General features: G+C 42.7%; 1 protein-coding gene across 2 annotated transcripts in view; it reads left to right on the top strand.

The window, feature by feature from the left end:
• The window catches only part of LOC110507598 (SNF-related serine/threonine-protein kinase), a 58,599-nt gene that overhangs the window by 14,807 nt on the left and 27,056 nt on the right, over positions 1–16,736 (top strand). For both annotated transcript variants that reach the window (XM_036966418.1, XM_036966409.1), the window contains exon 3: positions 12,388–12,529. In XM_036966418.1, coding sequence (XP_036822313.1) covers positions 12,388–12,529 — 142 coding nt within the window. The remainder of the gene's footprint in view (positions 1–12,387; positions 12,530–16,736) is intronic.

Raw genomic sequence — 16,736 nt, 5'->3', positions numbered from 1 at the left:
TCTGGCAAACACTTTAGTGGTGGAACTCCATAATGTAATTAAATCACCTGGCGCATGCTGCACAACAGTGAGTGATTCCCAAGGCTCTCACCGCCAAAGCCTAATTCTTCTACTCACTGCCAGTGATGACTTGCCAATTTTGTCGTCTTTATGCCAACTCAGTTGGATGCACTTAAACACCAACCACCACGTTATACACCAGGAACATTTGTGCTCAAGATAAGTGGTGCTCTCCACATCTCCTGGGGTCTCTGCTCTCTCTCATCAAGACAAGTGATCTCCACATGTCCTGGGGTCTCTGCTCTCTCTCATCAAGACAAGTGATCTCCACATGTCCTGGGGTCTCTGCTCTCTCTCATCAAGACAAGTGATCTCCACGTCTCCTGGGGTCTCTGCGCTCTCATCATACTCATTATCTACATGTTTAACAGAGATTGAGCTCTACTGATGCATAAGTGTCTCTCGTGTGTGTGTGTGTGTGTGTGTGTGTGTGTGTGTGTGAGATACATGGCTGTCTGCATTAATCAGGTTACTCTGTTTTTTTGCCTCGCTCCTCTCAACATCTGTTACTCTTCATGTCACTCGCAGGAGGCAAACTACACACCCCAATGCCCCTATTAACATTGGCACAGAAATCCTCTCCATAATCACTGCCTGCTGCTGTTTCTGTGCCTTGTTTTGAGTGCTTGTCAATCATCCTGTTGAAAAGAGGAGCCAGGAAGATGTACAGTACATTTAAGTATTCATCCCCTTTGGATTTCTTCACAAAAAGAATGTTACAAAGTGGAATTAAAATGGATTTAATTGTCATTTGTTTTGTAAACAATCTACATGAAATACTCTGATGTAAAAGTGGAAGACATTCTAATATATGAAAAATTAAACACTAAACTAATATAGCTTGATTAGTTAAGTATTCACCCCCCCTGAGTCAATACATCTTAAACACCTTTTGGCAGGTATTACAGCTGTGCATCTTTTGGGTTAAGTCTCTCTTAGAGCTCTGCATACCTGGATTGTACAATATTTAGACTTCAATTCTTCAAGCTCTGTCAAGTTGGTTGTTGATCATTACTAGACAGGTATTTTCAAGTCTTGACATAGATTTTAAAGCAGATTTAAGTCAACTGTAATTGGGCCACGTATTAACATTCACTGTCTTGGTAAGAAACAGCAGTGTAAATTTGTCCTTGTGTTTTAGGTTATTTTCCTGCTGAAAGGTGAATTAATCTCCCACTGTCTGGTGGAAAGCAGTCTGAACCAGGTTTCCTCTTAGTTTCCTCTTAGTTTCATTCTGCTGGGTTTTATTCTTGAAAAATCCCTAGTCCTTGCCAATGACAATCATACTCATAACATGATGCAGCCACCACCATGTTTGAAATATATAGAGAGTAATAATCAGGAATGTGTTGGATTTGCCCCAAACAACATGTTGTATTTAAAACAAAAAGTAAATTCCTTTTTGGCAAATGTTTTGCATTATTACTTGTTTAGTGCCTTGTTGCAAACTGGATGCTTTTGATTCTGTACAGACTTCCTCCTTTTCACTCAATCATTTAGGTTAGTATTGTGGAGTAAATACAATGCTGTTGATCCATCCTCAGTTTTCTACCATTCACAGCCATCTGTTAATGTTTTAAAATCACCACTGGCCTCATTGTGAAATCCCTAAGGGGTTTCCTTCCTCTGCTGGCTTCTCTGTTAGGAAGGACGCCTGTGTGTTTGTAGTGACTGGGTGTATTGATACACCATCTACAGTGTAGTTAATAACTTCACCATGCTCAAATGGATGTTCAATGTCTGCTTTTTTGCCCATCTACCAATAAGTGCCCTTTGCGAGGCACTGGGTGGGGAAAAAATGGTCTTTGGTTGAATCTGTGTTTTGAAATGCACTACTCAACTGAGGGACCTTTACAGATAATTGTGTGTGTGTGGGGTACAGAGATGAGGTAGTCAAATCATGTTAAATACTATTATTGCACACAGTGAGTCCATGCAACTTATGTGATTTGTCAAGCAACTTTGGACTCCTGTACTTATTTAGGCTTGTCATAAAAGTGGTGAATACCTTTTATATAACACACATTTTTACAAAAATAACTTTATTTTCTTTTCACTTTGACATTGAGGTAATTTGTGTTGATCAGTGACAAACAAAAATCACTATTATATACCTTTTCAATTCCACTATAATGCATCAAAATGTGGAAAAACCCAGGTGGTGGGAGCTCTTATGTTATCCATTGTATATAGTCTCTCTGAAGACTGAGTAGTGGGGTTCTGTTCCAGGGCATGTCTTTTTACTCCACAACTGTGTGTAAGTGTGCACACATCCATACAGTAACTGAACAACAAAACATTTGAGTATTATCTTAGATCCAGTGTGCTCTGTTACTTCATGTATCTTGTAAAGGTTGACCGATTTATGATTTTTCAATACCGATTATTGGAGGACCAAAAAAGCCGATACCGATTTAATCGGACGATTTAAAAAAAATTAAGAAAAAAGAAGAAAATAATAATAAAATATATATATATATATATATATACATACATACATACATACATACATACATACATACACACACACACACACACACACACACACATACATATACATATACACACACACACACACAGTGGGGCAAAAAAGTATTTAGTCAGCCACCAATTGTGCAAGTTCTCCCACTTAAAAAGATGAGAGGCCTGTAATTTTCATCATAGGTACACTTCAACTATGACAGACAAAATGAGAAAAAAAAATCCAGAAAATCACATTGTAGGATTTTTAATGAATTTATTTGCAAATGGTGGTGGAAAATAAGTATTTGGTCAATAACAAAAGTTTATCTCAATACTTTATTATATACCCTTTGTTGGCAATGACAGAGGTCAAACGTTTTCTGTAAGTCTTTCTGTAAGTCTTCACAATGTTTTCACACACTGTTGCTGGTATTTTGGCCCATTCCTCCATGCAGATCTCCTCTAGAGCAGTGATGTTTTGGGGCTGTTGCTGGGCAACACGGACTTTCAACTCCCTCCAAAGATTTTCTATGGGGTTGAGATCTGGAGACTGGCTAGGCCACTCCAGGACCTTGAAATGCTTCTTACGAAGCCACTCCTTCGTTGCCCAGGCAGTGTGTTTGGGATCATTTGTCATGCTGAAAGACCCAGCCATGTTTCATCTTCAATGCCCTTGCTGATGGAAGGAGGTTTTCACTCAAAATCTCACGATACATGGCCCCATTCATTCGTTCCTTTACACAGATCAGTCACCCTGGTCCCTTTGCAGAAAAACAGCCCCAAAGCATGATGTTTCCACCCCCATGCTTCACAGTAAGTATAGTGTTCTTTGGATGCAACTCAGCATTCTTTGTCCTCCAAACACGACGAGTTGAGTTTTTACCAAAAAGACCGGCCTGGACATGTACTGGCTTAAGCATGGGGACACGTCTGGTACTGCAGGATTTGAGTCCCTGGCGGTGTAGTGTGCTACTGATGGTAGGCTTTGTTACTTTGGTCCCAGCTCTCTGCAGGTCATTCACTAGGTATGGTTCTGGGATTTTTGCTCACCGTTCTTGTCATCATTTTGACCCCACGGGGTGAGATCTTGCGTGGAGCCCCAGATCGAGGGAGATTATCAGTGGTCTTGTATGTCTTCCATTTCCTAATAATTGCTCCCACAGTTGATTTCTTCAAACCAAGGTGCTTATCTATTGCAGATTCAGTCTTCCCAGCCTGGTGCAGGTCTACAATTTTGTTTCAGGTGTCCTTTGACAGCTCTTTGGTCTTGGCCGTAGTGGAGTTTGGAGTGTGACTGTTTGAGGTTGTGGACAGGTGTCTTTTATACTGATAACAAGTTCAAACAGGTGCCATTAATACAGGTAACGAGTAGAGGACAGAGGAGCCTCTTAAAGAAGAAGTTACAGGTCTGTGAGAGCCAGAAATCTTGCTTGTTTGTAGGTGCCAAATACTTATTTTCCACCATAATTTGCAAATAAATTCATTAAAAATCCTACAATGTGACTTTCTGGATTTTTTTTCTTCTCATTTTGTCTGTCATAGTTGAAGTGTACCTATGATGAAAATTAGCCCCTCATCTTTTTAAGTGGGAGAACTTGCACAATTGGTGGCTGACTAAATACTTTTTTGCCCCACTGTGTGTGTGTGTGTGTGGTGTGTGTGTGTGTGTGTGTGTGTGTGTGTGTGTGTGTGTGTGTGTGTGTGTGTGTGTGTGTGTGTGTGTGTGTGTGTGTATGTATGTATGTATATATACATTTTGTAATAATGACAATTACAACAATACTGAATTAACACTTGTTTTAACTTAATATAATACATACATAAAATCAATTTAGCCTCAAGTAGATAATGAAACATGTTCAATTTGGTTTAAATAATGTAAAAACAAAGTGTTGGAGAAGAAAGTAAAAGTGCAATATGTGCTATGTAAGAAAGCTAACGTTTCAGTTCCTTGCTCAGAACATGAGAACAGATGAAAGCTGGTGGTTCCTTTTAACATGAGTCTTCAACATTCCCAGTTAAGAAGTTTTAGATTGTAGTTATTATAGGACTATTTCCCTCTATACCATTTGTATTTCATTAACCTTTGACCATTGGATGTTCTTATGGGCACTTTAGTATTGCCAGTGTAACAGTATAGCTTCCGTCCCTCTCCTCGCTCCTCCCTGGGCTCGAACCAGCAACACAACGACAACTGCCACCACATCGAAGCAGCGTTACCCATGCAGAGCAAGGGAAACAACCACCCCAAGGCTCAGAGCGAGTGAAGTTTGAAACGCTATTTGCGTTGGACTAGTTAACTGTAAGGTTGCAAGATTGTCAGCTCGGGGGATTCAATGTGAAAATCTGTCTTTCTGCCCCTGAACAGGCAGTTAACCCACCGTTCCTATGCCGTCATTGAAAATAAGAATGTGTTCTTAACTGACTTGCCTGGTTAAATAAAGATTAAATAAAGGTGTAAAAAAAAAAAAGGGGGGCAAATCGACGCCTAAAGGAAACACCCCATGGAACTCAGCCTATTTCATTTCTACATTTTTAAAGATGTCACATCACGTTTTGCAATCCTGTCTCTCTGCATGCACATATGACCCTGGGATAAACAAGTTGAGTTGTGAGCACCGAGGAGAATGTGTTGGTGTTCTACTTTAGTGGTTCCCAACCAATGTTCCCTGTGAGTGTGCACGCAGCAGTCAGAGCGCGCTGAAGATATATCAGCCCACAGTGACAAGCACGAGATTGAACTTCACTCAACTTTCTAGAGTTTTCCCTGTTAACGCTATCAATGTTTCTCTTTTACTGTTAACACTGTCAACTTTTCCCTTGACTGTGGCAATCAACGTTTCCCTTGACTGTGGCAATCAACGTTTCCCTTGACTGTGGCAATCAACGTTTCCCTTGACTGTGGCAATCAACGTTTCCCTTGACTGTGACAATTGTGATTTGAATCAGCCAATATTAGCCACTTTCAATGCAACAAAACAAAGTATCCTACTCCTACCTACCTTTGTTGTAGGTAGGAGTAGGATTCTATTGGGTACAACTCCGCTTGTACTCTACACAGACCGGTGTGGCATAACCAATCACATCTGCAGTAGGCCTTTATGCAAATAGACCATTTCCATATATGGATCTGTTTTTACGACTGTTGTCGTGAGTAGATGTGTTTGTATTGACATCAAAGCGAGAGCTGCATATAGCCACGTGTGCACATTTTGTTCATATCTTTTGCTAGTTAGTGAGTTATTAGCCCAGTTAGAGAATTTGTAGTCTGCAATAGGGGAGTGATTTGCTTCCTACAAGAGCACAGAACGTGTACATTTCTAGACATCTTTAATAACAAGTCGGATTTAAAGTTTGAGTTTGAGTTATTCTTTTATTTTGTCTATTTTATTTAACTAGGCAAGTCAGTTAAGAACAAATTTCTTATTTACAATGACGGCCTAACCCGGCCAAACCCTAACCCGGACGACGCTGTGCCAATTGTGCGCCACCCTATGGGACTCTCAATCACGGCCAGTTGTGATACAGCTGGAATCGAACCAGGGTCTGTAGTGACATCTAGCACTGAGATGCAGTGCCTTAGACTGCTGTGCCACACTGTACAACTCATAGTTGTATTTTGAGACATGCTTGAATAAGCTAAGTAGCCAATAGGCAGAGGGGAGCATCATTTGTCTGATTCTCTGTAATAATGGTAATGGAATAATAATACATTTTATTTTGTTAACTGGTTTCTTGCAACAAACTACATTTTCAGTCACCTCCTTTTGTCTGAAGGATAAACAGGTTAATATCAAGCCCGTCATGTTTTTTCAAAAGCCTCATGGAATGTAGGTCTACATTGAACACCACACTGGCTGCTACTGTAGGCTGAATGATAGAACAGCTATTTCCATGTAAAAATTTAATGGGATACACTTTCTCCGTCGTTTCTGATGGTAGTCCACTCTGAGGCCTACATTATGATCACATAACCACAGTGGCCTACTTGGCCACTGTTAGAACTGTAACTTAAAGCGGAGACAGCCTCAGTGTCACAGTTAACGCGTGCTGGAAGTTGCACAGAATTTTCACAATGTTCAAGTTTGCGCTCAGAAGACCTGAAATTTGCTCAGGACCAGAAAATATTTGAGGGTTATTCCCAACCCCGGGTCCTCCAGTACCCCCAACAGTACACATTTGTTATTGTAGCCCCGGACAAACACACCTGATTCAACTTGTCAACTAATCATCAAGCCCTCAATGAGTTGAACCAGGTGAGTTTGTCCAGGGCTACAATGTGTTCTGTGGGGGTACTGGAGGACCGGAGTTGGAACCACTGCTCTACTTGAATAAAGCATTGATAAGGAGCTTCACAATACACCAGCACTGTATCCTATTTCAGTCTTAAAGGACAGGTCCACATACCTTGCTGGCACTATAAACACGAGCCACTTGTCAACACTGAATGATTGTCTGTCTGACTGGGGATATTTGCACAATTCTCAAGGTTATTGATTGACAATACTTAGGCTAAGACCAGATGCAAATACTGAAAATCCCACTGCCTCTTCAGACCGCCTACATTTAACTAGGCCTGTTCTTTAGAGTTTAATGTCAACAGTCCCCTTAGACAGGGCTGTGTTAGAATGGTTATGAGACCGAAGCCTGATATGGAAACACGCTGGAGATGACAAGGAGAGGTATTGTGGCAGGGACAGGCTAGCAGGCTGTGGTTGACTTCAAGTGTCTCAGTAAGAGACCTGGGCCAGCAACAGCTCTGGATTTGTCACCAACAGGTCCATTTCTAGCAGGGTCACTGGTCTTGAAGGGGTAATACTGAAACCAAAGTGTTCTTCCAGTTGACACCTTGTGTGCATGTGTAGCAGACAGACAGTAAATGCTGACTTGGGGAAGTTAATACACAACCTTCTACCTGACTCCATTCAGTTGAACCCGCATTGCAGTATTTCTGCAATAGTGTGTAGCCTAAACATAGAACTAGCTTTTTCCCCCCATGGTCAAAATACATTCACAGAAGGGTTTTGGTTACTGTGGAAATACCAGGTACTCTTCCTACAGGTACTGATACCCACAGTTTTTGGTAAAATAATGTGTGCGCCTTCCTGCGGGACCCAGCTAGTTTGTAGACAGGCAGTATAAACAGTGGCACGGCAGGTTGGATTGAATCTGGCGCTCCTCCACGGTCAGAGATGGGAGAGTTGCAGGGAGTTATTTCTGGGCTCAGTCTGGGCTCAGGATGTCTGATCTGGGTCACAGCATGGAAATATTCTCTTTGTGATGATGGGGAAAATACAGTTGACTGCATGTGTGATTGACATGATGTGAAGCCAAGCACGGCTTTAGAGCGCTGTGTTCTATTTGCTGTAATGAAGCAATGGGCCTCCTGATTGCAATGCATGGCTTTCCTGCAAATCCCATTGGAGCTCATCACTGTTGCCACTGTTCTCGCATCTCACGACTAATATATATATATATATATATATATATATATATACATACATACATACATACACACACACACACACACACACACACACACACACACACACACACACACACACACACAGAAATAAACATTGCAGAGGCATCAAGGCCCCCCAGAAGGTTCAGGGTTGTTTTTTCTCTCTCACTATACAGTAAATGTAACCACAGGCTAGTGGGTTGCATGCAGAATGACAGATATGCTGAAGCTAGGTTAGCATATAGGCTATTGTTTGATTTTTAATCTGAAAAACAATATCCTTGGTAAAAAAAGTTTGAGCAAAAACATTTTACTGCACTCAAACTAGCAGCCTGGTTTGCTGGGACGGGGTCTTTAAACTGGCCCGCTAGTGAGTCTTGGTGACATACAGAGAGCCTGCGCTGGTTCACAGAGAAAAGAAGGACAGAGTGTAGTACACCAGCCTATTAGAGGAGGGGGAGCCAACACCACCACCGTCTAGGCTCCGCCCAGTCCACAACGACTAGATGTTCTGCAGTTCAGGGGAAGTAGAAAAGACAGCCAGCGACTTCCGTCCATCTTAACTCCTCCACATTTTACTAGATTGGTTGAACAGTGCAGAAGATAACCTCTCAGCAGTTTAAAAATATATATATTGTATTTGTCAGTACCAGTATGTAGGGGATCAGGTGTTTATTTTACGCCTGCTACATTAGGTTACCTCTGTCTAATAAAGCACACTAGCTGCCATGTAGAAAATCCTCCTTGTTGTGAGAACCCCAAAGCAGCGTTTGATTTAGGATTTGTTGACACGGGATGCCATTGAAACACTGAGTACTCATTGACATCGTGGGAACCTTCCCCTTAAAACACCATGGTAATATTTCATCAGCCAGTCTCGTGGCAGAGCTGCAAGTGGTGGGGATGGAGGTGTGATGTGCATCATGGCTACTGCAGACTGTATCCCTCGTCTCCGACCGTCCGTACATACGTCGGTCTCCTCCGTCCGTCCTTCCCTCCATCCTGCTGCAGACTGTATCCCTCGTCTCCGACCGTCCGTACATACGTCGGTCTCCTCCGTCCTTCCCTCCTTCCATCCCACTGCAGACTGTATCCCTCGTCTCCGACTGTCCGTACATACGTCGGTCTCCTCCGTCCGTCCTTCCCTCCCTCCATCCCACTGCAGACTGTATCCCTCGTCTCCGACCGTCCGTACATACGTCGGTCTCCTCCGTCCGTCCTTCCCTCCCTCCATCCTGCTGCAGACTGTATCCCTCCCTCGTCTCCGACCGTCCGTACATACGTCGGTCTCCTCCGTCCGTCCTTCTCTCCCTCCATCCTGCTGCAGACTGTATCCCTCCCTCGTCTCCGACCGTCCGTACATACGTCGGTCTCCTCCGTCCGTCCTTCCCTCCCTCCATCCTGGAGCTGCTGGCATCAGACATCAACAGGAGATGTGAATGATACAGCACATCACAGAAGACCCAGCAGATACACAACTACAAGCGGCCTCTGACATCTTTTATTGTTGGGCAGTCAACCCTCCTCAGTGACACATGGACCTCTGCAACATTCCTACATCCTGTGACCTAGTTAACAGTTCCATTACATGACACTTTCAAATCCTCCGATGAACAGGTTGTTGGACCCCAGGAGGATTTGAAAGTGTTTTGTGGGCTAGCTACAGTTATTTTTCTTCTTGTATCTTTAACTGCCACTGTTTGTGCAATGAGTGTTAAGCTATAAGCTGCGACTTAGTTCAGTTTTTGAGGGCATCTAGGCTTAATGAGAATTATTTAAAATCCTCACTGTAATTGTAATCTGTGTTTTAAGTGCTTTTTGCAAGTTTCTGACTGACTAATTCTGAGACAAGCAGGGCATTAAAGATAGTATGTGTTTATGTAATAATGAATTCCTTATTCTGAGTCGGGCTGAATCACAGCAGCACTTAAATAACTGACTTCAGTATGACAGGCGGATTTCAGAAGTCCCTATGGGCCCAAGTCAAAAGTAGTACACTATATAGGGACTAGGGCTCTGGTCAAAAGTAGTGCACTATATAGGGACTAGTGTCATTTGGAAAGCCATCTCTACGTTTACTGCTGCCTAGCAGAGCTGACGATACATCTCTACGTTTACTGCTGCCTAACAGAGCTGACGATACATCTCTATGTTTACTGCTGCCTAGCAGAGCTGACGATACATCTCTACGTTTACTGCTGCCTAGCAGAGCTGACGATACATCTCTACGTTTACTGCTGCCTAACAGAGCTGACGATACATCTCTACGTTTACTGCTGCCTAGCAGAGCTGACGATACATCTCTACGTTTACTGCTGCCTAGCAGAGCTGACGATACATCTCTACGTTTACTGCTGCCTAGCAGAGCTGACGATACATCTCTACGTTTACTGCTGCCTAGCAGAGCTGACGATACATCTCTACGTTTACTGCTGCCTAGCAGAGCTGACGATACATCTCTACGTTTACTGCTGCCTAGCAGAGCTGACGATACATCTCTACGTTTACTGCTGCCTAGCAGAGCTGACGATACATCTCTACGTTTACTGCTGCCTAACAGAGCTGACGATACATCTCTACGTTTACTGCTGCCTAACAGAGCTGACGACACATCTCTATGTTTACTGCTGCCTAACAGAGCTGACGATACATCTCTAAGTTTACTGCTGCCTAGCAGAGCTGACGATACATCTCTACGTTTACTGCTGCCTAGCAGAGCTGACGATACATCTTTACGTTTACTGCTGCCTAACAGAGCTGACGATACATCTCTACGTTTACTGCTGCCTAACAGAGCTGACGATACATCTCTACGTTTACTGCTGCCTAGCAGAGCTGACGATACATCTCTACGTTTACTGCTGCCTAGCAGAGCTGACGATACATCTCTACGTTTACTGCTGCCTAGCAGAGCTGACGATACATCTGGAACTCTAGTTCAGGTTTATTTAGCTAGTGATCAAATCTAATTTTATTAGTCATATGCGCCGAATACCATAGGTGTAGACCTTACAGTGAAATACTTACTAACGAGCCCCTAACCAACAATGCAGATAAAAAAAATAAAAAAAGAATAAGAGATACAAGTAATTAAAGAGCAGTGAAATAACAATAGTGAGACTATATACAGGGGTACTAGTACAGTCAATGTGTGTGTGGGCACCGGTTATTTGAGGTAGTATGTACATGTAGGTAGAGTTATTAAAGTGACTCTGCATAGATGACAACAGAGTAGGGGTGGGGGGGGGGGGGGGTGCACTGCAAATAGTCTGGGTAGCCATTTGACTAGATGTTCAGGAGTCTTATGGCTTGGGTGTGGAAGCTGTTTAGAAGCCTCTTGGACCTAGACTTGGCGCTCCGGTACCGCTTGCCGTGGGGTAGCAGAGCGAACAGTTTTGAGGATCTGGGACCCATGCCAAATCTTTTCAGTCTCCTGAGGGGGAATAGGTTTTGTCGTGCCCGCTTCACGACTGTCTTGGTATGTTTGGACCATGTTAGTTTGTTGGTGATGTGGACACCAAGGAACTTGAAGCTCTCAACCCGCTCCACTGCAGCCCCGCCGATGAGAATGGGGACATGCTCTTTCCTCTTTTTCCTGTAGTCCACAATCATCTCCTTTTGTATTAATCAAGTTGAGGGAGAGGTTGTTGTCCTGGCACGACACGTCCAGGTCTCTGACCTCCTTCCTATAGGCTGTGTCATCGTTGTCGGTGATCAGGCGATACATTTACTGTTGTCATCGGAAAATGGAATGATGGTGTTGGAGTCGTGCGCCGCCACGCAGTCATGAGTGAACAGGGAGTACAGGAGGGGGCTGAGCACGCACCCCTGAGGGGCCCCCGTGTTGAGGATCAGCATGGCGGATGTGTTGTTACCTACCCTTACCACCTGGGGGCGGCCAGTCAGGAAGTCCAGGATCCAGTTGCAGAGGGAGGTGTTTAGTCCCAGGGTCCTTAGCTTATTGATTAACTTTGAGGGCACTATGGTGTTGAACGCTGAGCTGTTGTCAATGAATTAGCATTCTCACATAGATGTTCCTTTTGTCCAGGTGGGGAACGGCAGTGTGGAGTGCAATAGATTTGCATCATCTGTGGATCTGTTGGGGCGGTATGAAAATTGGATTGGGTAACCACAGTGGTGTGATGTGAAGGTTGAGCTGGGGTGTTTGGGGTCTGCGTGGTTAATTCCTCCCCACACACACACTACAATTTGATTTTGTATCACCAAGGTAGTTGCAGCAGGGGAAATCCAGACTGTGTTTAAAACAGGCTAGCAGAATCCCAGGGCTGACAGAACAGTGCTCTGAACCTACAGATGGTTCTACAGTACCCAGCCAGGTTATAGTGTAGCAGAATGATCCATTCACCTTCTCTCTCTCTCTCTCCTCTTCCTCCTGTTAGATATCTGGAGTCTTGGTGTGATCCTGTTCATGCTGGTGTGTGGACAGCCCCCCTTCCAGGAGGCCAACGACAGCGAGACCCTCACCATGATCATGGACTGTAAATACACTGTACCCACCCACGTCTCCAACGCCTGCAAAGAGTGAGTCCCGCATACACACACGCAGACATTTACACGCATCCTAATTAACAAGTGTTCTCCAGAACAGATGCTGACCTCTGTCTTTCAGCCTTGGTTATGTAACAGATGAGCTGTAAACATGTGAATAGGAGCCAGACCTCTGACTACCACATCTCTCCTTTGTGTTAAGCCTGAACGTCTGTCTGGACGCCAGTCAACACTCCGTGGTCTGGAAGGTTGCCAGTCAGATCTGTGCACATCCAATCATTGGCAGTTCACTTTTCTTCAGGCACTTCTCTGAGCTTCCTGAATCAGGATGGTCCTGACAGATAAATATGTCTGCTGCTATTCCCATAGCTTTGGATTGACCCCGGGGTTGATGCTTATCGCTCTAGATTGAGTTCTAGTTGAGTTCAGGGAGGGGGGTAATAAATAGAGCCAGTGTTTGACTCCAGTAAAAGGTCATGTCTCTACTAGCTACTCTCATTGTTTATCTTTCCATCTCAGTATTTTTAGACTCAGGAAATGTGCTGCTGCTGCTATCTTTTTTATTTGAACAAATGATCTACTGTGATTTATACTGTGGGCTAAATAAGGATTGCACAGCCACATAGAATATAGGCCTGACAGCCCTCCATTTACTCTCTGAATTTGCTGTCTCTTTCTAGCAGGGCATGACAGCAGTTTATTTGTCATATGCACATAACAGTGTAGGGGACAGTCCATCTGCTCCGTTTGAACTAGACCGCAGTCTGTAAAGACCAGGCCTGGTTCTATGTTCCCCAGCAGAACAGACAGTCTGTAAAGACCAGGCCTGGTTACTGTGTTTCCCAGCAGAACAGACAGTCTGTAAAAACCAGGCTTGGTTCTATGTTCCCCAGCAGAACAGGCGGTCTGTAAAGACCAGGCCTGGTTTCTGTGTTTCCCAGCAGAACCGACAGTCTGTGAAGACCAGGCCTGGTTACTGTGTTTCCCAGCAGAACAGACAGTCTGTAAAGACCAGGCCTGGTTCTATGTTTCCCAGCAGAACAGACAGTCTGTAAAGACCAGGCCTGGTTACTGTGTTTCCCAGCAGAACAGACAGTCTGTAAAAACCAGGCCTGGTTCTATGTTCCCCAGCAGAACAGGCGGTCTGTAAAGACCAGGCCTGGTTTCTGTGTTTCCCAGCAGAACCGACAGTCTGTGAAGACCAGGCCTGGTTACTGTGTTTCCCAGCAGAACAGACAGTCTGTAAAGACCAGGCCTGGTTCTATGTTTCCCAGCAGAACAGACAGTCTGTAAAGACCAGGCCTGGTTACTGTGTTTCCCAGCAGAACAGACAGTCTGTAAAGACCAGGCCTGGTTCTATGTTTCCCAGCAGAACAGACTGTCTGTAAAGACCAGGCCTGGTTCTATGTTTCCCAGCAGAACAGACAGTCTGTAAAGACCAGGCCTGGTTACTGTGTTTCCCAGCAGAACAGACAGTCTGTAAAGACCAGGCCTGGTTACTGTGTTTCCCAGCAGAACAGACAGTCTGTAGAACCAGGCCTGGTCTTTATGTTCCCCAGCAGAACAGACAGTCTGTAAAGACCAGGCCTGGTTTCTGTGTTTCCCAGCAGAACAGACAGTCTGTAAAGACCAGGCCTGGTTACTGTGTTCTCCAGCAGAACAGACAGTCTGTAAAGACCAGACCTGGTCACTGTGTTTCCCAGCAGAACAGACAGTCTGTAAAGACCAGGCCTGGTTTCTGTGTTTCCCAGCAGAACAGACAGTCTGTAAAGACCAGGCCTGGTTCTATGTTCCCCAGCAGAACAGACAGTCTGTAAAGACCAGGCCTGGTTTCTGTGTTCCCCAGCAGAACAGACAGTCTGTAAAGACCAGACCTGGTCACTGTGTTTCCCAGCAGAACAGACAGTCTGTAAAGACCAGGCCTGGTTTCTGTGTTTCCCAGCAGAACAGACAGTCTGTAAAGACCAGGCCTGGTTACTGTGTTTCCCAGCAGAACAGACTGTGTGTTTTGTCAAGCCGTGACTGATGATGATATTTTGGCTCCTTGAACATCCAGTTCCTTTCCTCCCGGCTCTGCTGTACTAAATGTGTATATGAGTGTCCTCCTTCCTTGATTGTTCAGATGTCTGCCTTGATTCAATCTTCACAGTCAAATGAAATGAACAGAGAGGGGGGAAATAACGCTCACAAGCCCCAAATCGAGTTGAATATGGAACATGTTGTGTTACCCATCATTAGACTTTAATATGGAACATGTTGTGTTACCTATCATTAGAATTGAATATGGAACATGTTGTGTTACCTATCATTAGAATTGAATATGGAACATGTTGTGTTACCCATCATTAGACTTTAATATGGAACATGTTGTGTTACCTATCATTAGAATTGAATATGGAACATGTTGTGTTACCTATCATTAGAATTGAATATGGAACATGTTGTGTTACCCATCATTAGACTTTAATATGGAACATGTTGTGTTACCTATCATTAGAATTGAATATGGAACATGTTGTGTTACCTATCATTAGAATTGAATATGGAACATGTTGTGTTACCTATCATTAGAATTGAATATGGAACATGTTGTGTTACCCATCATTAGACTTTAATATGGAACATGTTGTGTTACCTATCATTAGAATTGAATATGGAACATGTTGTCTATAGAGTTGTGTTACCTATCATTAGAGTTGAATATGGAACATGTTGTGTTACCTATCATTAGAATTGAATATGGAACATGTTGTGTTACCCATCATTAGAGTTGAATATGGAACATGTTGTGTTACCTATCATTAGAGTTGAATATGGAACATGTTGTGTTACCTATCATTAGAGTTGAATATGGAACATGTTGTGTTACCTATCATTAGAGTTGAATATGGAACATGTTGTGTTACCTATCATTAGAATTGAATATGGAACATGTTGTGTTACCTATCATTAGAATTGAATATGGAACATGTTGTGTTACCTATCATTAGAGTTGAATATGGAACATGTTGTGTTACCTATCATTAGAATTGAATATGGAACATGTTGTGTTACCTATCATTAGAGTTGAATATGGAACATGTTGTCTATAGAGTTGTGTTACCTATCATTAGAGTTGAATATGGAACATGTTGTCTATAGAGTTGTGTTACCTATCATTAGACTTGAATATGGAACATGTTGTGTTACCTATCATTAGACTTGAATATGGAACATGTTGTCTATAGAGTTGTGTTACCTATCATTAGAATTGAATATGGAACATGTTGTGTTACCTATCATTAGAATTGAATATGGAACATGTTGTGTTACCTATCATTAGAATTGAATATGGAACATGTTGTCTATAGAGTTGTGTTACCCATCATTAGAGTTGAATATGGAACATGTTGTGTTACCTATCATTAGAATTGAATATGGAACATGTTGTCTATAGAGTTGTGTTACCTATCATTAGAGTTGAATATGGAACATGTTGTGTTACCTATCATTAGAATTGAATATGGAACATGTTGTCTATAGAGTTGTGTTACCTATCATTAGAGTTGAATATGGAACATGTTGTGTTACCCATCATTAGAATTGAATATGGAACATGTTGTGTTACCTATCATTAGAGTTGAATATGGAACATGTTGTCTATAGAGTTGTGTTACCTATCATTAGAGTTGAATATGGAACATGTTGTCTATAGAGTTGTGTTACCCATCATTAGAATTGAATATGGAACATGTTGTGTTACCTATCATTAGACTTTAATATGGAACATGTTGTGTTACCCATCATTAGAATTGAATATGGAACATGTTGTGTTACCTATCATTAGAGTTGAATATGGAACATGTTGTCTATAGAGTTGTGTTACCCATCATTAGAATTGAATATGGAACATGTTGTCTATAGAGTTGTGTTACCCATCATTAGAGTTGAATATGGAACATGTTGTGTTACCTATCATTAGAATTGAATATGGAACATGTTGTCTATAGAGTTGTGTTACCCATCATTAGAGTTGAATATGGGACATGTTGTGTTACCTATCATTAGACTTGAATATGGAACATGTTGTCTATAGAGTTGTGTTACCCATCATTAGAATTGAATATGGAACATGTTGTGTTACCTATCATTAGAGTTGAATATGGAACATGTTGTCTATAGAGTTGTGTTACCCATCATTAGAATTGAATATGGAACATGTTGTGTTACCTATCATTAGAGTTGAATATGGAACATGTTG

Source organism: Oncorhynchus mykiss, chromosome 3 (genome assembly GCF_013265735.2).
Source record: "Oncorhynchus mykiss isolate Arlee chromosome 3, USDA_OmykA_1.1, whole genome shotgun sequence".
Classification (NCBI taxonomy): domain Eukaryota; kingdom Metazoa; phylum Chordata; class Actinopteri; order Salmoniformes; family Salmonidae; genus Oncorhynchus; species Oncorhynchus mykiss.
Note: the sequence above shows the minus strand (reverse complement) of the source record. Positions and strands in the feature narration are given on the sequence as shown.